This window comes from Anolis sagrei, chromosome 2, assembly GCF_037176765.1.
Source record: "Anolis sagrei isolate rAnoSag1 chromosome 2, rAnoSag1.mat, whole genome shotgun sequence".
NCBI classification, from domain to species: domain Eukaryota; kingdom Metazoa; phylum Chordata; class Lepidosauria; order Squamata; family Dactyloidae; genus Anolis; species Anolis sagrei.
In genome coordinates this window covers 9756637-9778252 of record NC_090022.1, presented here as the reverse complement: position 1 = coordinate 9778252, position 21616 = coordinate 9756637, and the positions used below count along the sequence as shown (strand labels likewise).

The window sequence follows — 21616 nt, the reverse complement described above, 5'->3', positions numbered from 1 at the left end:
CCTTGGAGGATGACTTACAAAAAGAGCTAAATGGGGGGAGTGTGTTCCTGCTGGTTCTCCTGGACCTCTCGGCAGCTTTTTATGCCATTGACCATGGTATCCTTCTGGGCCGTCTCTCGGGGATGGGGCTTGGAGGCACTGTTCTGCAGTGGCTCCAATCCTTTCTGGAGGGGCGGACCCAGATGGTGGAGCTGGGGGACTCCTGTTTGACTCCCTGGCCGGTGAGGTCCCCCAGGCTTCAATTCTGTCCCCAATGCTATTTACGTCTGCATTAAGCTGCTAGGAGAGATCATCTGGAATTTTGGAGTTCTGTGTCAAATTTACACAGACGATACCCAAGTCATAGAATCATAGAATCAAAGAGTTGGAAGAGACCTCATGGGCCATCCAGTCCAACCCCCTGCAAAAGAGCAGGAATATTGCATTCAAATCACCCCTGACAGATGGCTGTCCAGCCTCTGCTTAAAAGCTTCCAAAGAAGGAGCCTCCACCACACTCCGGGGCAGAGAGTTCCACTGCCGAACGGCTCTCACAGTCAGTCTATTATTCCTTTCCACCAAAAGCCAAGGACTCCGTTTTGGTCCTGAACTGGTTTTTTGTTTTTTGTTTTTGTTTTTTGGTCATGTCAGGAGCGACTTGAGAAACTGCAAGTCACTTCTGGTGTGAGAGAATTGGCCATCTGCAAAAACATTGCCCAGAGGACACCTGGATGTTTTGATGTTTTCTCATCCTCGTGGGAGGCTTCTCTCATGTCCCCACATGAGGAGCTGAAATTAAATCCAGACAAGACAGAGGTACTCCTGGCCAGTCATAAGGCGGATCAGAGTGTGGGATTACAACCTGTGTTGGATGGGGGCCACACTCTCCCTGAAGATACAGGTTTGCAGCCTGGGGGTGATCCTGGATTCATTGCCGACGCTGGAAGCTCAGGTATCCGCGGTGGCCAGGAGCACCTTCGCACAGTTCAAACTTGTGCGTCAGGTGTACCCATACTTTGAGACGCCTGACTTGGCCAAGGTATTTTCAAAGGCTTTCATGGCCGGAATCACTGGGTTGTTGTAGGTTTACCATGGCCATATAGCCCGAAAAAACCTACAACAACCCAGTGATTCCAGCCATGAAAGTCTTAGACAATATGTTGTAGGTTTTTTCAGGCTATATGGCCATGTTCTAGAGCAGGGGTCCTCAAACTTTTTAAACAGAGGGCCAGGTCACAGTCCCTCAAACTGTTGGAGGGCCGGATTATAATTTGAAAAAAAACATGAATGAATTCCTATGCACACTGCACATATCTTATTTGTAGTGCAAAAACACTTAAAAATACAATAATTAAAATGAAGAGCAATTTTAACAACTATAAATTTATTAGTAGTATGGGAAGTATGGGGCTGCTTTTGGCTGATGAGATAGGATTGTTGTTGTTGTTGTTGTGTGCTTTCAAGTCATTTCAGATTTAGGTTAACCCTGAGCGAGGGCTGGGTAAATGATCTTGGAAGGACGTATCTGGCCCTCGGGCCTTAGTTTGAGGACCCCTGTTCTAGAGGCATTTTCTCCTGTGAGAGAAATAAAGTTGAATACTGTGAAAGCCTCACAACCTCTGAGGTGCTTGCCATAGATGCAGGCGAAACGTCAGGAGAACATGTCTCTAGAACATGGCCATATATCCCGAAAAAACCTACAACAACTCATTGGCCATGGTAGTCTCACAAAAAAATGATGTGCAGATTTGTTCAATGTGGATTTGATACATGTAATATGAATGAACTGAATGAAAGGAATGAATGAATGAGAGCTAATAATTTTGGAGATGCCATTATCATAGAATCATAGAATCAAAGAGTGGGAAGAGACCTCATGGGCCATCCAGTCCAACCCCATTCTGCCAAGAAGCAGGAATATTGCATTCAAATCACCCCTGACACATGGCCATCCAGCCTGTTTAAAAGCTTCCAAAGAAGGAGCCTCCACCACACTCCGGGGCAGAGAGTTCCACTGCTGAACGGCTCTCACAGTCAGGAAGTTCTTCCTCATGTTCAGATGGAATCTTCTCTCTTGTAGTTTGAAGCCATTGTTCCGCGTCCTAGTCTCCAAGGAAGCAGAAAACAAGCTTGCTCCCTCCTCCCTGTGGCTTCCTCTCACATATTTATACATGGCTATCATATCTCCTCTCAGCCTTCTCTTCTTCAGGCTAAACATGCCCAGCTCCTTAAGCCGCTCCTCATAGGGCTTGTTCTCCAGTCCCTTGATCATTTGAGTCGCCCTCCTCTGGACACATTCCAGCTTGTCAATATCTCTCTTGAATTGTGGTGCCCAGAATTGGACACAATATTCCAGGTGTGGTCTAACCAGAGCAGAATAGAGGGGTAGCATTACATTCTAAGATGAGGCCTATAAAAACTACACTAAGGTGGTGAAGAACTCATGAACTGTAATTAAAACCTGCTAATGAGAACTGAAATTGTAAACTGTGATAAGAACTGTGACCGTGATAAGAGGAGTGTTTATATTTGTTAACTTCTTCACCAATGTGTGTAATTACATGCATTATTAAGTCAGCTCTAATGGACCAGAGCATCATCACCATCATGATTATTATCAATGTTGTTGTTATTCCCTCTAAGAACATTAACTGGTGTCCCATTAAGACTCTGTCCTTTCTCTCTCTCTCATTCTCAAGATCTTATAATTGCATCCCTGGCAAAGCCCATCTTGATTAGATCAACCAGGCCTGCACGACCTGAGGGTAGTGAAGGGCTGAAATTGAAATAGGCTGAACCTCTTTGGGCCACAGATAGGTTTCTAGCCCATTACTCAGGGTTTGCAAGAGGGCACCTTCCCCTCTGAGCAAGCAACAAAATGCATTAGTCTCCATTTCCGCACCTCCCCTCAAGGTAATTGAAGTTTCCAATCCTTTTCTTTTTTAAGATTAAAATTTTAATTTTATTGTATATAATAGACAAACAAAAATCAAATACAAACAGTCCATTAACCAACAGAAACTGTACAATTATAACATCTTAACAAGCCCTTCCCCTCCTTCCCCGCACCTGTGAACCCACCACCTATGACTTCTGACACGGCTCAATGTGGATCCAATACTTATTAAAACTTATCCTTATATCTGTTTGTATAATAATAATAATAATATAAATTCCTCTTGTGGCTAAAGTCTACATTTGTCTTCCTGTCCAAATATCCTTCATTTTTAGCAAATCCTTCATTGTTTCCTCCCCGAATAGCATTTGTTAGCTTGGTCATTTGACTATATTCTAATAGTTTTTCTCTCCAGTCCTTTATAAGTAACTTTTTTTTCCTCTTCCAAAATTTCGATGTTGTTAATCTTGCTGCAATAAAGCTATATTGGCAAATTTCTAAATTTCCTTTACTGATTCTCTCTCTAAATAATCCTAAAAGACACATTACTGGGTTTTTCATAAACTATGTAGTAATCATTCTGTTTCTTTCTTTAACCACCTTTTCCCAAGAATTTTGTACTAACCTACAAACATGAAAAAAAAGAAGAGATCTTTCTGTACCTTGCACCTCCAGCATTCCCCTCGATAAGGTTTATACTTCATGTATACACTGCTTTTCTCACCCCGGAGGGACTCAAAGCAGTTTCCAACATATTCACGACAAAATTCAATGCTTTACAAAATATGAAAACCTAACATTAAAAATAACAGTAACCTAAAACTATCAATTAAATCATAAAACTACGTTAAAACATTAAATCATGGGATTAAAAACACATCAGTATAAACATTAAAATCACACAATCCGGAAGCATGGTCCAGGCCATTCCAGTATCAAATAACAATTGTACATAATCCGTGCTCATTTCTTGTCCAGCTTATCACCTAAATGCTTGGTTCCACAGTCATGTTTTTGTTTTGTTTTTTTCTGAAGGCCAAGAGGGAGGGCACTGATCTAATTTCATTGGGGAGGCTATTCCATAGACGAGGGGTCACCACTGAGAAGGCCCTGTCTCTCATTCCCACCAGTCGTGCCTACGGAGGAGGTGGGACCTTTCCGGATGATCTTCGCCTCCCAGATGGTTCATTGAGAGATACGTTTGGACAGGTAATCTGGCCTGGAACCATTTAGGGCTTTATAGGCTAAAGCCAGCACTTTGAATTGTGCTCGGTAGCAGACTGAAAGTAGGGAAGAAGGAAGGAAGGAAGGAAGGAAGGAAGGAAGGAAGGAAGGAAGGAAAAAAGGACAGAAAAAGAGAGAAAGGAAGGAAGGAAGGAAAGGAGGAAGGAAGGAAGGAAAGAATAAATGACAGAATGGACCATTTATCCTTAATTTAGCTTTGTCGTGAATTGATAGCATCAATACCTCTCTTAAAATGATGACTAATCCCATAGTGAGCCAATACTTTTGCCATTAATTCCCAGCAGACATTGTCAAAAGCTTTCTCCGTATCTAGGAATAATAACATGACCTCTCTATTACCAATACCTAATATGTTCAACCATACATTCTGAACTGTCTGCCAGGAAGAAAGCCTACTTGATCTCCATGTAGTATTTTTGCTAAGATTTAGACTAATTGAATTGGTCTAAAATTCTTATTTTATGTCTCTACCTTGTTTAGGTATGAGGACTATAGTGGCTTCTACCACTATACTCAAGAATCTCCCCTTTTTCAAGTACGTGATTCATAACTGAAAGCAATAACAGGCCCAGTTCTTCTTTGTTTAGCTTATAATACAAGGCAGAAAACCAACCTGGGGTTTATTTATTTTGACTTTCTCAATAGCCTTACAAAGCTTCTGCATAATTTTTCTGTTCAGTTCTCCTTTCATTTCATCCAAAAGTTTAAAAGACTAATTTCATCTAGATCACTGGTTCTCAACCTGGGATGCCCAGATGTTTTTTGCCTACAATTGACCAGCTGTTAGGATTTCTGGGAGTTGAAGGCCAAAAACATCTGGGGACCTCAGGTTGAGAACCACTGATCTAGATATTGATCCATCTTCCTTCTACCTACCTGGGTTATTTTTATACATTTCTATAATAATCTTCACATGTTTTTTGAATTCACCATACATCAGAAATTATTTCTCCTTTATTCCTTATCTTTATTATTAGCCTCTTCTTCCTACGCTCTTTCAAATACCATGCTAGCAATTTTCCTGGTTTATTTGGATTTTCAAAAGATGTATGTCTGTTAAGCATACTTTTCTTTCAACTCATTTCTCATATTGCTGTTGTAATTTGGTCAGCTCTTTCTGTACTTTTGAAAAAAAATCTAATTTATTATTCCCTAATTCTTTTACTCTATCTCTAATCTTAGTTAGGATATCTAGCTGTATTTTGGGTTTTTTTCTTTGAATCAAATAGCAGTTTGCTAAATCAGTCAGCTTCTTATAAACACTTTTCCTGCATCCCAGACAACCTTTTTGGCAGTATCCCCTTTTAGACTAGCTTTGAAAAAGTTTTGTATTCCTACCCTGATCTTTTCCTTAATTTTGGAGTCTTTCAATATATAGTTTCCACTCTTAGAGAAGCTCTCTCCATACCCTGTGCATTTATATGGCTTATCTCATGTGTGGATCCTTTGATGTAAACGCAGAATTCCAATTCGACTGAAGCTCTTTCCACATTCTATGCATTTGTGTGGCTTCTCCCCTGTGTGGGTCCTTTGATGGGAACGTAGATCTCCACTCTGAGAGAAGCTCTTTCCACATTCCATGCATTTATATGGCTTCTCCCCTGTGTGGATCCTTTGATGTACACGCAGAATTCCAATTCGACCGAAGCTCTTTCCACATTCTATGCATTTGTGTGGCTTCTCCCCTGTGTGGGTCCTTTGATGGGAACGTAGATGCCCACTCTCAGAGAATCTCTTTCCACATTCTATGCATTTGTGTGGCTTCTCCCCTGTGTGGGTCCTTTGATGGCAACGCAGATTTCCAATTTGACTGAAGCACTTTCCACATTCCATGCATTTGTGTGGCTTATCCCCTGTGTGGGTCTTTTGATGGGAACGCAGAAGTCTACTCTGAGAGAAGCTCTTTCCACATTCTATGCATTGGTATGGTTTCTCCCCTGTGTGGGTCCTTTGATGTGAATGCAGATATCCAATTTGACTGAAGCTCTTTCCACATTCTATGCATTTATGTGGCTTCTCCCCTGTGTGGGTCCTTTGATGGGAATGTAGATCTCCACTCTGAGAGAAGCTCTTTCCACATTCCATGCATTTATGTAGCTTTTCTCCTGTATGGGTCCTTTGATGGAGACGCAGAATTCCACTCTGAGAGAAGCTCTTTCCGCATTCTATGCATTGATATGGCTTCTTCCCTGTGTGGGTCCTTTGATGGGAACGCAGGTGTCCCATCCGACTGAAGCTCTTTCCACATTCTATGCATTTATGTGGCTTCTCTCCTGTGTGGGTCCTTTGATGGGTACGCAGATCTCCACTCACACGGAAGCTCTTTCCACATTCTATGCATTTATGTGGCTTCTCCCCTGTGTGGGTCCTTTGATGGTAATATAGACTATCACTCCGACTGAAGTTCTTTCCACATTCCATGCATTTGTGTGACTTCTCCCCTGTGTGGATCCTTTGATGGGTACGCAGATTTCCAATCTGACTGAAGCTCTTTCCACATTCCATGCATTTGTGTGACTTCTCTCCTGTATGGGTCCTTTGATGGCAACGCAGACTTTCAATCGAACTGAAGCACTTATCACATTCCATGCATTTGTGTGGCTTCTCCCCTGTGTGTGTCCTTTGATGGGAGCGCAGATGTCCACTCTGAGAGAAGCTATTTCCACATTCTATGCATTGATATGGCTTCTCCCCTGTGTGGGTCCTTTGATGTAAACGCAGAATTCCCTTTCGACTGAAGCTCTTTCCACATTCCATACATTTATGTGGCTTCTCTCCTGTGTGCGTTTGTTGATGTTTAGTAAGAGAACCTCTCTCACTGAAACCTTTCCCACAGTCCATGCACTTATGTCGCTTCTCTCCTGTGTGTGATGTGGAATCAGGGTGGATCTTATTTTCCATTCTTTTAGATTTATGATTCAAATATTATTAAAGAAGTTCACCGATATAAACTCTTCAACAGCACAATATTTCCTTTTGTGTTCGTGTCAGTGCCTCATTTCAGACCTAGGTCATCCGTAAGGCAAAGCTCTCAGAAGGTGTTCTTCACAAAGTTTGTTCAGAGGTTACCTGGTAGAGGAATGAAGAGGAAAATCCCATTAGGAGTTGAGAACAGAAAATCTTATTGGATATGAAGAACAATTATCTAGTGCTGTAGCAAACCTAGAGGAAGAGAGGAGAAAGAGTGGCCCAACTGGGAATAACCCCCTTGCCCATTGAAGAACAATCCCTGCTCAGATACAAAGGGGATGACAGCCCAAGATTCTGTGCGTGAGATTTTATGTAATGCAATGTGTTAACAGTTTAATCCAACATTTGGAAAGGAAAAGACTTTTAAAAATGGTCAGCACAAAATGGAAATATGATTGCAAAAGCATTTTCTATCATGTGTGGAATTCTCCCAAGGCAGGAAAAAAAGTTCTCGCTGTTCTTTATCTCTGCTGCATGATCCCTGCCCTATGTTTCTAAAGCAAGGCACCTGGAGATATTGACAGCACAGTAGGCCGCAAAATTTCCTTGACAGATTGCATTCTAACACAACCTATATAGAGATATTGATATTGACAAGCTGGAATGTGTCCAGAGGAGGGCGACTAAAATGATCAAGGGTCTGGAGAACAAGCCCTATGAGGAGCGGCTTAGGGAACTGGGCATGTTTAGCCTGAAGAAGAGAAGGCTGAGAGGAGATATGATAGCCATGTACAAATATGTGAGAGGAAGCCACAGGGAGGAGGGAGCAAGCTTGTTTTCTGCTTTCTTGGAGACTAGGACGCAATGGAACAATGGCTTCAAACTACAAGAGAGGAGATTCCATCTGAACATTAGGAAGAACTTCCTGACTGTGAGAGCCGTTCAGCAGTGGAACTCTCTGCCCCGGAGTGTGGTGGAGGCTCCTTCATTGGAAGCTTTTAAGCAGAGGCTGGATGGCCATCTGTCAGGGGTGATTTGAATGCAATATTCCTGCTTCTTGGCAGGGGGTTGGACTGGATGGCCCAGGAGGTCTCTTCCAACTCTTTGATTCTATGATTCTATATCACAAAGGTAGGTAGCTTCAGGCAGAACAAATGCAAAGGTAAATGCTAAATTCTACACGTAGGCCACAGAAAGAGACTAGCTATGCACAAGTACAGGATTGGGGGGGGGGGGGCACTTGGCCTAGAAATGGAATTCTGCTGCCCTCCAGATGTTTCTGCACTACAACTTTCATCAACCCACCCACACAGAAAGACCAACAACATCTGGAGTTGGGGCGGGAGACATGATGTCTGGCTGGTTCTGCTTATTTCACCCCATTTTAGAAAGGACATTGACAAATTGCACCACATTCAGAGAAAAGCAACAAGGATGGGGAAAAATTAAAAACGGAAAGACTGCAGGAAATGTCAAGGTCCGTTTCCCCCAAACTCCATCTGTGTGCCTATTTGGCCATATGGAATATTTGTGCCAAGTTTGGTCCAGATCCATCATTGTTTCAGCCCACAGTGCTCTCTGGATGGAGGTGAACTACAACTCCCAAACTCAAGGTCAATGCCCACCCAAACCTTTCTAGTGTTTTCTGTTGGTTATGGGAGTCCTGTGTTTTTTTAGTTACGTTAATCCCACAAACGAACATTACATTTTTATTTATATAGATTTACCCTATTTATAGCCTGCCTTCCTCTACCCTGAAGGGGACTCGAGGCGGCTTAGATTTAGGCAATTATTCAATGCCTTAAAACACATACAATTCCAAAATTATAAAATTAGAGTTAAATTTAAAATTAAATTAAAACACATGGGGGTTCTGTGTGGGAGGTTTGGCTCAATTCCCTCGTTGATGAGGTTCAGAATGCTCTGTGATTGTAGGTGAACTATAAATCCCAGCAACTACAACTCCCAAATGTTAAGATTCTATTTCTCCCAAACTCCACCAGGGTTCACGTTTGGGCATATTGAGTATTCATGTAGAGTTTGGTCCAAATCCATCATTGTTTGTGTCCACAGTGATCTCTGGATGTAGGTGAACTACAACTCCAAAACCAAAGGACACTGCCCACCAAACCCTTCCAGTATTTTCTGTTGGACATGGGAGAACTGTGTGCCAAGTTTGGTTCAATTCCATTGTTGGTGGGGCTCAGGGTGCTCTTTGATTGTAGGTGAACTATAAACCCCAGCAACTACAACCCCCAAATGACAAAATCCATTTTTTGCATGGGTTGTTAGGTGTCTTGGGTCCAAATTTGGTGTCAATCCATCCAGTGGTTTTTGAGTTTTGTTAATCCCACAAACAAACATTAAATTTTTATTTATATAGATTTAAAAACAGTACATTTAATATAAAATGGATTCCCAAATATATTGGCCCTTTTGTGGCCAAAAGTGTTATCAATTCTGCTAAGTTGGACCTTCTCAAAAACAATCAACTGATTTTTCGACAGATGGCTGGATGGCCATCTGTCGGGGTGCTTTGAATGCGATTTTCCTGTTTCTTGGCAGGGGGTTGGACTGGATGGCCCAGGAGGTCCCTTCCAACTCTAGGATTCTATGATGGAGGTCAACACTTGGAAGAGTTGAAAAATTACATTCCGGGGTTGTTGTAGGTTTTTTTGGGCTATATGGCCATGTTCTAGAGGCATTCTCTCCTGACGTTTTGCCTGCATCTATGGCAAGCATCCTCAGAGGTAGTGAGCATAGATGCGGGCGAAACGTCAGGAGAGAATGCCTCTAGAGCAGTGGTTCTCAACATGGGGTCCCCAGATGTTTTTGGCCTTGAACTTCCAGAAATCCTAACAGCTGGTAAACTGGCTGGGATTTCTGGGAGTTTTAGGCCAAAAACATCTGGGGACTCCAGGATGAGAACCACTGCTCTAGAACATGGCCATATAGTCCGAAAAAACCTACAACAACCCAGTGATTCCGGCCATGAAAGCCTTCGACAATTAGATTCCCATCTGCACCCAGCACGCCAATGTCTTAAATCAAGAAATAGTTTTCTAAGATCTACAGAGACACTTGCTGCAACACCTCAGCATGCGAGAGTCCAAAAGTGGCAGGCTCAAACCCAGAACCTCAACCAATGGTTGATACCTAATGAGAGACTCCCCCCTGGGCACACAGAAGACTGGACGACTTGGAAGGTGTTGAACAGGCTGCGCTCTGGCACCACGAGATGCAGAACCAACCTTCAGAAATGGGGCCACAAAGTGGAGTCCACGACATGCGAGTGTGGAGAAGAGCCAACCACTGACCACCTGCTGCAATGCACCCTGAGCCCTGCCACATGCACAATGGAGGACCTTCTTGCAGCAACACCAGAGACACTCCAAGTGGCCAGTGTCAAAGGACATTTAACAGTTTAATACTATGCCAAGTTTTCAAACTGGGTGTTTTTTTTTAATACAGTACAACTGTTTGGTTCGCTCCTGATACGATAAATAAATACTTCCAGAAATGTTCAAGTCAAGCTCTAAGAAGGAAATGTCACGCAAAATCCCAGAGAAGACAATCCCCTCATCACTGTGGGAAAAGACTGGTTTTTTGGGTGTGGGGTGGGGGTCTGCCATGCTTCCATGTATAATGGTATAGTACAATATAGTAATATACTAGCCATCCCCTGCCACGCGTTGCTGCGGCCCAGTCTGTGTACATGTGTTTTGTGTATGTATTTGTGTGTATATATTTGTGTATATGTGTGTTTGCATGTGTGTGTGTGTGTATGCACCGGGATTGTGGCGCAGCTGGCTGAGTGTCAGCTGCATTAAGATCACTCTGACCAAAAGGTCATGAGTTCGAAGCCAGCCCGGGCTGGAGTGGGTGTACAGCCATTGTGTAGCCCGTTGTCGACCTTTGCAACCTGAAAGACAGTTGCATCTGTCAAGTAGGAAAATAAGGTACCACCTTGTGGGAGGCTAAATTTAACTAATTTATGAGGCCATAAAGAAAAAAGACGCCGGGGAATGTGGAATGCGGAAGAACTTCATCGGTATCGCTGATGGACGATGAAAAGCAGCAGCTCCCCTGGCGGCCAGAAAAAAGTTAAATAGCCTCGGTGTATTTGTGTGTTAAACGGTGTTTGTCAAAACTGGCATTGAATGTTTGCCATATATGTGTTGACTGTAATCCGCCCTGAGTCCCCTGCGGGATGAGAAGGGCGGAATATAAGAACTGTAAATAAATAAATATGTGTGTGTATGTGTGTGTATGTATGGGGTTTTGCACATGCGTTGAAATGTATTTTTGTTTTTTGGCTTTTTAAGTCTCTTCTGCTGTGTTTTTCAGTGTTTTTATGAGTGATGGTCACTCACTGGCCTGACCGGTGTCTTGTGTCCAAACTTGATGTCAATTCGTCTAATGGTGTTTGAGTTATGTTAATCCCACAAACAAACATTGCATTTTTATTGACATAGATAATACTAATGTTGTGTTATGGTAATAATATAATATATTGTATTTACATATTACTTGTAAGCAGCTCTGAGTCCCCTTCTGGGTGAGAAGGGCGGCATATAAATGTCGTAAACAAACAAACAAATGTATTCGTATGAGCCTGCAGAGACCCCCTCTCTCCCCCATCCCCACAGTATTTTCACTAAGAAAAGTCTTGAATTGTAAGGTTTCAAACTGATAAAGGAAAAGATTTAACAACAGGAACTTTGCTGAGATATACAGAGGAATAACTATGATAGTAATAACGAAAGGAAGAAAATTGGAAGTCAACACTTTTATTCTTATTTTTAAAATTCTGCCCTCCCCCTTTCTTCTTCTTTATCTCTTTTTCCTCTATACTCACTTGAAACATAGAATCAAAGAGTTGGAAGAGACCTCGTGGGCCATCCAGTCCAACCCATTCTGCCAAGAAGCAGGAATATTGCATTCAAATCACCCCTGAGAGATGGCCATCCAGCCTCTGCTTAAAAGCTTCCAAAGAAGGAGCCTCCACCACACTCCGGGGCAGAGAGTTCCACTGCTGAACGGCTCTCACAGTCAGGAAGTTCTTCCTCATGTTCAGATGGAATCTCCTTTTTTGTAGTTTGAAGCCATTGTTTCGCGTCGTAGTCTCCAGGGAAGCAGAAAACAAGTTTGCTCCCTCCTCCCTGTGGCTTCCTCTTGCGTATTTATACATGGCTATCATGTCTCCTCTTGAGTTTTTCCTACTGTTCTTGAATCAATTGTTCCCACAATTTCATTATACACCCCACCCCCTTTTTCTTTCGTTTTGCCTTTTAATATTAAGATAAGCAATAAAAAAAGAAAACACAGTATTTTTTTGTTGGCCATGGGGGTTCTGTGTGGGAAATTTGGCCCAATTCTCCCATTGGTGGGGGTTCAGAATGCTCTTTGATTGTAGGTGAACTATAAATCCCAGTAACTACAACTCTCAAATGTCAAGGCCTATTTTCCCCAATCTCCACCAGGGTTAACATTTGGGAATATTGAGTATTTGTGCCAGGATTGGTCCAGATCCATCATTGTTTGAGTCCACAGTGCTCTCTGGATGTAGGTGAACTACAACTCCAAAACTCAAGGTCCGTGCCCATCAAACCCTTCCAGTATTCTGTTGGTCATGGGAGAACTGTGTGCCAAGTTTGGTTCAATTCCATCTTTGGTGGAGTTCAGAATGCTCTTTGATTGTAGGTGAACTATATGCCTAATTACACTGTCCTAAAAGCTTGAGTTTAAAAACCCTGAAAGCACGTATTTTATGTTATAGTAGCCATCCCCTGCCACACATTGCTGTGGCCCAGTCTGGTGATCTCGAAAATGAAGTAACAAGAAAGTGTTGGTTTCTAATATATGTAATGTCTTTCTGCTTGTGGATATTTGTTGTTGTTTCTTTGTCAGTGCTGATGTGGAGATTGTCTGGTTTGCCTACTTTGGAACATATTATTGTCCTTCTTTAGGGGTCCCTTTCAAATCTATGATACTATATATGGTGTGTGTGTGAATCATATATATCTACATCTATGGCTGGATGGCTCTTTGTCAGGAGGGTTTTGATTACGTTTTCTTGCCCTGATGAAGGGAGTTGGACTGGATGGCCTTAAGTATTTTCTGTTGGTCATGGGGGCTTGCCCCAGTTCTGTTGTTGGTGTGGTTCAGAATGCTCTTTGATTGTAGGTGAACTATAAATCCCAGCAACTACAACTCCCAAATGACAAAATAAATGTTTTTGAGCGAAGGACTGTTAGGTGTCTTGTGTCCAAATTTAGTGTCAATTCGTCCAGTGGTTTTTGAGTTCTGTTAATCCCACAAACGAACATTACGTTTTTATTTATATAGATTTTATATTACATGTAATATTACTCAGAATATTACAATATAATGGTGTCGTACAATATAGTAATATATAATACTGATATTGTGCTATGCTAATAATATTATATATATTGTGTGTGTGTGTTCTGAGTTCCCTTCGGTGTGAGAAGGGCGGCAAGTCTCTTTTGCTGTATTTTTCAGTGTTTTTATGAGTGATGGTCACTTGTTGGGAAATTTGCCCCAATTCTATCATTCATGGGGTTCAGAATGGTCTTTGGTTGTAGGTGAACTATAAATAAAAGTAACTACAACTCCCAAATGTCAAGGTATATTTCCCCCAAACTCCATCTGTGTTCATATTTGGGCATATGGAGTATTTGTGCCAAGTTTGGTTCACATCCATCATTGTTTGAGTTCACAGTGCTCTCTGGATGTAGGTGAACTACAACTCCAAAACTTAAGGTCAATCCCTACCAAACCCTTCTAGTGTTTTCTGTTGGTCAATGAAGTTCTGTGTGCTAAGTTTGGTTCAATTCCATCGTTGGTTGAGTTCAGAATGCTCTTTGATTGTAGGTGAACTATAAATCCCAACAACTACAATTCTCAAATGCCAAAATCAATTTTTATGAGTGATGGTCTCTCCTTGGGTTAGTAGGTGTCTTGTGGACAAATTTGGTGGCAATTTGTCCAGCGGTTTTTGAGTTATGATGTCACTAAAAACGAATAGAGCATTTTATATATATACTAGCTGCCACACATTGCTGTAGCCCAGTCTGTGTAGATGTATTTTGAGTGTGTATGTATTTATATTTATTTTTTACAGTTCTTATATTCCGCCCTTCTCACCCCGCAGGGGACTCAGGGCGGATTACAGTAAACACATATATGGCAAACATTCAATGCCAGTTTGACAAACAACATTTAACACACCAAGGCTATTTAACTTTTTTCTGGCCGCCAGGGGAGCTGCTGCTTTTCATCGTCCATCAACGACACCGATGAAGTTCTTCCGCATTCCACATTCCCCGGAGTCTTCTTTCTTTATGGCCTCATAAATTAGTTAAATTTAGCCTCCCACACAAGGTGGTACCTTATTTTCCTACTTGACAGATGCAACTGTCTTTCGGGTTGCAAAGGTCGACAATGGGCTACACAATGGCTGGACACCCACTCCAGCCCGGGCTGGCTTCGAACTCATGACCTTTTGGTCAGAGTGATCGTTAATGCAGCTGACACTCAGCCAGCTGCGCCACAATCCCGGTGCATTTGTGTGTATGTGTCTATATGTGTGTTTGCGTACGTGGTTTTAAGCATGCATTGTAATGTGTTTTTTGACTTTTCAATTCCATCTTTGGTGGAGTTCGGAATGCTCTCTGATTGTAGGTGAACTATAAGTCCCAGCAACTATAACTCTCAAATGTCAAGGTCTATTTTCCCCAATCTCCACCAGGGTTCACATTTGGGCATACTGAGCATTCACGCCAAATTTGGTCCAGATTTATCATTGTTTGAGTCCACAGTGCTCTCTGGATGTAGGTGAACTACAACACCAAAACTCAAGGTCAATGCCCACCAAACCCTTCCAGTATTTTCTATTGGTAGTAGGAGTTCTGTGTGCCACATTTAGTTCAATTCCATCTTTGGTGGAGTTCAGAATGCTCTTGGATTGTAGGTGAACTATAAATCCCAACAACTACAATTCTCAAATGCCAAAATCAATTTTTATGAGTGATGGTCTCTCCTTGGGTTAGTATGTGTCTTGTGGACAAATTTGGTGGCAATTCGTCCAGCGGTTTTTGAGTTATGATGTCACTAAAAACGAATAGCGCATTCTATATATATACTAGCTGTCCCCTGCCACACTTTGCTGTGGCCTGGTCTGTGTAGATGTATTTTGAGTGTGTATATATTTGTGTGTATGTGTCTATATGTGTGTTTGCGTATGTGGCTTTAAGCATGCGTTGTAATGTATTTTTTGTTTTTTGGCTTTTCAATTCCATCTTTGGTGGAGTTCGGAATGCTCTTGGATTGTAGGTGTAACTATAAATCCCAGCAACTACAACTCTCAAATGTCAAGGTCTATTTTCCCCAAATTTCTCCCAGGGTTAACATCTGGGAATATTGAGTATTTGTGCCAAGTTTGGTCCAGATTTATCAATGTTTGAGTCCACAGTGCTCTCTGGATGTAGGTGAACTATAACTCCGAAACTCAAGGTCAATGTCCAGCAAACCCTTCCAGTATTTTCTATTGGTAGTAGGAGTTCTGTGTGCCACATTTAGTCCAATTCCATCTTTGGTGGAGTTCAGAATGCTCTTTGATTGTAAATGAACTATAAATCCCAGCAACTATAACTCTCAAATATCAAGGCCTATTTTCCACAATCTCCACCAGGGTTCATATTTGAGCATACTGAGTATTCGTGCCAAGTTTGGTCCAGATCCATCATTGTTTGAGTCCACAGTGCTCTCTGGATGCAGGTGAACTATAATTCCGAAACTCAAGGTCAATGCCCAGCAAACCCTTCCAGTATTTTCTGTTGGTCGTGGGGGTTCTGTGTTGGAAATTAGGCCCAATTCTCTCAATAGTAGGGGTTCAGAATGCTCTTTGATTGTAGGTGAACTATAAGTCCCAGCAACTATAACTCTCAAATGTCAAGGTCTATTTTCCCCAATTTCCACCTGGGTTCACCACAGATTCTCACCACAGAAGCGACCACAAGCAAGCGACCACAATATCAAAGGAAAGCTGACTGGCACAACCTGTGGATCACAAGCAGATACAGTGAAGACATCTGCCCTTGCGCTTTGCTACTCTGCTGCTGATTATGCATGCCCAGTGTGGAACACATCTCACCACACTAAAACAGTGTCTGCGCCCTACACCACTGGAGAAATTACACTGCTTAGCCGGTATCACACCACCTGACATCCGCCGGGAAGTAGCAGCGAATAGTGAAAGGACCAAGGCAGAGACATCTCCAGCTCATCCCCTGTTTGGGTATCAGCCAGCACGCCAACGACTTAAATCCAGACATAGTTTTCTAAGATCTACAGAGACACTCGCTGGAACACCTCAGCAAGCGGGAGTCCAAAAGTGGCAGGCTTAAATCCAGAACCTCAACCAATGGCTGATACCAAATGAGAAACTCCCCCCTGGGCACACATGAGGACTCGGCGACTTGGAAGGCGCTGAATAGACTGCGCTCTGGCACCACGAACTAAAACTCCCAAATGACAAAACCAATTCCCCTGCCAACCCCACCAGTATTCAAATTTGGGAGTCTCGGGTGTTTGTGCCAAATTTGGCCCAGTGAAAAAGACATCTGACATATCAGATATTGACATTAGGATTCCTAACAGGAGCAAAATGAATTTGTGGTTGGGGGGGGGGGGTCCCCACAACATGAGGAACTGTCTCAAGGGGTCCCAGCATTAGGAAGGATGGGAAACACTCCTGTAGACCCAAATGGTAGACAGCAAATAGCACAGCCAAGACCACAAAAGAGCACACACAAACACTGTGTCAATGCTTGGAAGGCCACAACTGAACATCAGCCTCACCAGAGTCACGAAGGAGAGCCCCGTCCTCGTGTCCCTTTGGCCTCCAACAGGAACAGTCTCTTCCCAGGCGCTACTTCCGGGTTGGTGTTTCCAGGGGGCTCCTTTCAAGGAGACCCCACTGACGCCGCTCTCATGATTGGCTAGAAGGCCTTTGCTCCTCAGCACGTGACTGAAGCCGCGCCAGGCTCCACGCGGTGCGTTCCCAAATGTTTTCCTCCGGAAACCTGGACGAGGGCAATAGAGTTCCGCTCTAAGTTTTGGGTCTTGGAGGAAAGAGAGGCTTGATTGGCATTGAGAAGCCTTGCAGCTGCAAAGTCAATCTCTGAGGCTTCAATTTATTTATCGTGTCATCCGCAACCAGAACATTGTATTACATTTCTAACAGAACAAAACAGACAAACAGATTTTAAAAAACAACAACACAAAGTTTGCAGACTTGGCACTCTATTAAATGTCCTTTGACCAGTATCTGTCCACTTGGAGTGCCTCTGGTGTTGCTGCAAGAAGGTCCTCCATTGTGCATGTGGCAGGGCTCAGGGTGCATTGCAGCAGGTGGTCAGGGGTTTGCTCTTCTCCACACTCGCATGTCGTGGATTCCACTTTGTGGCCCCATTTCTGAAGGTTGGCTCTGCATCTCGTGGTGCCAGAGCGCAGTCTGTTCAGCGCCTTCCAAGTCGCCCAGTCTTCTGTGTGCCCAGGGGGGAGTCTCTCATCTGGTATCACCCACGGATTGAGGTGCTGGGTTTGAGCCTGCCACTTTTGGACTCTCATTTGCTGAGGTGTTGCAGCGAGTGTCTCTGTAGATCTTAGAAAACTGTTTCTTGATTTAAGACATTGGCGTGCTGGGTGCAGATGGGAATCTAATTGTCGAAGGCTTTCATGGTCGGAATCACTGGGTTGTTGTAGGTTTTTCGGACTATATGGCCATGTTTTAGAGCAGTGGTTCTCAACCTGGGGTCCCCAGATGTTTTTGGCCTACAACTCCCAGAAATCCCAGCCAGTTTACCAGCTGTTAGGATTTCTGGGAGTTGAAGGCCAAAAACATCTGGGGACCCCAGGTTGAGAACCACTGTTCTAGAGGCATTCTCTTCTGATGTTTTGCCCGCATCTATGCTCACTACCTCTGAGGATGCTTGCCATAGATGCAGGCGAAACGTCAGGAGAGAATTTGAACTCTCGCTTGCTGAGGTGTTCCAGCGAGTGTCTCTGTAGATCTAAGAAAACTATTTCTTGATTTAAGTCATTGACGTGCTGGCTGATACCCAAACAGGGGATGAGCTGGAGATGTCTCTGCCTTGGTCCTTTCACTATTGGCTGCTACTTCCCGGCGGATGTCAGGTGGTGCAATACCAGCTAAGCAGTGTAATTTCTCCAGTGGAGGAAAGAGAGGTTTGATTGGCATTGAGGAGCCTTGCAGCTGCAAAGTCAATCTCTGAGGCTTGTATGAAAACCAAAAATGCTCTTCCAGCAGTCACCAGCCAATCCCTCTCCAATGCCAGGAATACAGCTTAATGGTGTGACATTAGAAAATGTTGATCATTTTTGCTCCCTTGGCAGCCACCTCACCACAATAGTCAACATTGACACTGAAATACAACACCGCCTGAGCTCTGCGAGTGCAGTGTTTTTTTCCTTATTTATTTATTTATTTATTTATTTTATTTGCTTCATTTGTCTTCTCAGCCCTCAGGCGACTCAGAGCGGTTAACAACCAGTTTCAACAACACAATACAAAATCATTAATCAAGTAAAACAGTAGTATCAATTAATTAACACCAAAATATCAATACAACAGTACAGCACTATAACAATCCATCACGTCTCATCAACAGAATCAGCATCCGAACTCATTGTCCATTATTCCATTCCAATAATCAATCAATTGCACTGCTTAGTTGAAAGCCTGTTCGAAAAGCCAGGTCTTCACACTCTTCTGAATGCCAATAAAGAGGGAGCCGATCTGATGTCTGTAGGGAGGGCGTTCCACAGCTGAGGGGCCACTACTGAGAAGGCCCTGTCTCTTGTCCCCGCCAGGCATGCTTGTGAAGCTGGCGGGACCGAGAGCAGGGCCTCCCCAGACGATCTTAACGTCCTAAATGAAGCAGAGAGTATTGTCGAAGCGTCCAAACATGAATCGAGGAACATGATAGGTACTGTAGACTACTTCAACCAGAGAAGTCAGCCATAGCAGAGCACCTGATGAACCAACCTGGACACAGCATATTATTTGAGAACACAGAAATGCTGGACCACTCTCACAACCACCATGTCAGGCTACATAGAGAAGCCATTGAAATCCACAAGCATGTGGACAATTACAACAGAAAGGAGGAAATCATGAAAATGAACAAAATCTGGCCACCAGTATTAAAACACTCTAAAATTACAACAGCACAACAACAGAGAGGAAACAAACAAGGACATCTAATCACCTCTCAACAAAAGATTCCCCCAGGCACTGCCAGGCCATCGAATGCTAATCAAAATGGTCAGTTGAAACATTCACACCTAGCTCCAGCAGACAAAAGTCCTTTGTCCCACCTTGGTCATTCCACAGATATATAAACCCTTTTTCCTAGTTCCAACAGACCTCACTACCTCTGAGGATGCTTGCCATAGATGCAGGCGAAACGTCAGGAGAGAATGCCTGTAGACCATGGCCATATAGCCCGAAAAAACCTACAACAACCTGAAGCAGAGTGTTTGAGGGAGGGAGACCAAGGTGCTTGTTTACAAAGCTATTGTCCTCCCGGCCCTGCTATACACCTGCAAAACATGGACTATCTACAGACGTTACATGCAACTCCTGGAACGATTCCATCAGTGGTGCCTCCGGAAAATCCTGCAAATCTCTTGGGAAGACAAGCGGACAAATATCAGCATGCTGGAAGAAGCAAAGACCACCAGCACTGAAGCGATGGTCCTCCGCCATCAACTCTGCTGGACTGGCCACGTTATTTGGATGCCCGACCACCGTCTCCCAAAGCAGTTGCTGTACTCTGAACTCAAGAACAGAAAATGGAATGTTGTTGGGCTGGAAAAGAAAGTCAAAGATGGGCTCAAAGCAAACCTTAAAAACTCTGGCATAGACACTGAGAACTGGGAAGCCCTGGTCCTTGAGCGCTCCAGCTGGAGGTCAGCTGTGACCAGCAGTGCTGCAGAATTTGAAGAGTCACAAATGGAGGGCGAAAGAGAGAAACATGCCAAGAGGAAGGCGCGTCAAGCCAACCCCAACCGGGACTGCCTTCCACCTGGAAACCAATGCCCTCACTGCACGAGAACATGCAGGTCAAGAATAGGGTTCCACAGTCACCCACGGACCCACCACCAGTACACCGATCTTGGATGATAATCCTAGTCGGACAACGAGGGATCGCCTAAATAAGTAAGTCGCAAATGTCAATCACTGAGGCTTCTATGTGTAGTCTGACTCTAACCACTGCAGGAGTCTACCATAAACCATGCAGCTGTGGACAAGCCTACATAAGGACCACCAAATGTAGAAGCTTTGCCCAGATTTCAAGGGGCACGAAAGGCACTGCAGACTGATTCAGCCAGAGTAGTCAGCTATATTTACTAACTTAGGCGTTCCCGAGGATGATGTCTTGGAGGTGGGTTCGTAGGTTTGAGTCCACAGTGCTCTCTGGATGTAGGCGAACTACAACTTCCAAACTCAAGGTCAATATCCATCAAACCATTCCAGCATTTTCTGTTTGTCATGGGAGTTCTGTGTGCCAAGTTTGGTTCAATTCCATCACTAGCAGAGTTCAGAATATTCTTTGATTGTAGATGAACTATAAATCCCAGAAACTACAACTCCCAAATGTCAAGGTCTATTTTCCGCAAACTCCACCAGTGTTCACATTTAGGCATATTAAGTATTTGTGCCAAGTTTGGTCCATGTCTATCATCGTTTGAGTCCACAGTGCTCTCTGGTTGTAGGCGAACTACAACTCCAAACTCAAGGTCAATGCTCACCAAACCTTTCCAGTATTTTCTGTTGGGTATGGGAGTTCTGTGTGCCAAGTTTGGTTCAATTCCATCATTGGTAGAGTTTACAATGCTTTTTGATTGTAGGTTAACTATAAATCCCAGGAACCACAATGTTAGGGATTCCTTATCTTCTGAGGAGGAAAAGGAGCTGGGAAATGCTCGGGAATTGGAGGCAGAAGAATCAGGCAATGAGGTTTTGAAAGTGCCCACATTTTTAGAGAGACAAAAAGAGACAAAGCACAGACGGCGTTCAGTTAGAATAGCTGCTAAAAATGCTGAGCTAATTGGGAGACGCCCTAGCACCTCCTGCATGGGGAATTCAGGGCTATAAATCCCTGAATCCCAGGGCTATAAATCCCAGGAGCAGTCAGCTTTCGCTGGTAACAACGACCCTGATACTAATGTTTTCACTCCAATGGAATCTGCTTTGTGTCTGCTGCTAAAGACTTAGTTCATTGCCCATTGTCTGATGGAAGACTGCTGTTTCTTTTGGGATTTTGTAAGAGACTTTAATTTGTGTCTGGATTAAGACTTTCTTGCTTTCTTTTGCACTTTTCAATTGCATTTGCTTATCCTTTGTGTCTGCTGAAGTAAAGCATTTTTCTTGTACTTTCAACCTTGTATTAAAGCTGTTTTTGAAGGGCAACTCAGGACACACAACTTCCAAATGACAAAATCAATCCCACCCTAACCCCACCAGCATTCGGGT

The 21616-nt window shown here is 43.3% G+C and overlaps 2 protein-coding genes across 2 annotated transcripts in view; one reads left to right on the top strand and one right to left on the bottom strand.

Annotated features, from left to right (window-relative positions):
• LOC132765774 (zinc finger protein 850-like) overlaps window positions 1–21616 on the top strand; it is a 1095673-nt gene that overhangs the window by 896740 nt on the left and 177317 nt on the right. The window lies entirely within an intron of this gene.
• Window positions 2912–17019, bottom strand: LOC132766146 (zinc finger protein 84-like). Its single transcript, XM_060760517.2, has 2 exons — window positions 16915–17019; window positions 2912–7188 (listed from the first exon to the last, which is right to left on the bottom strand). Exon 2 carries the CDS (start codon window positions 7018–7020, stop codon window positions 5551–5553), a length of 1470 nt encoding a protein of 489 aa, XP_060616500.2. The 5' UTR covers window positions 7021–7188; window positions 16915–17019; the 3' UTR covers window positions 2912–5550.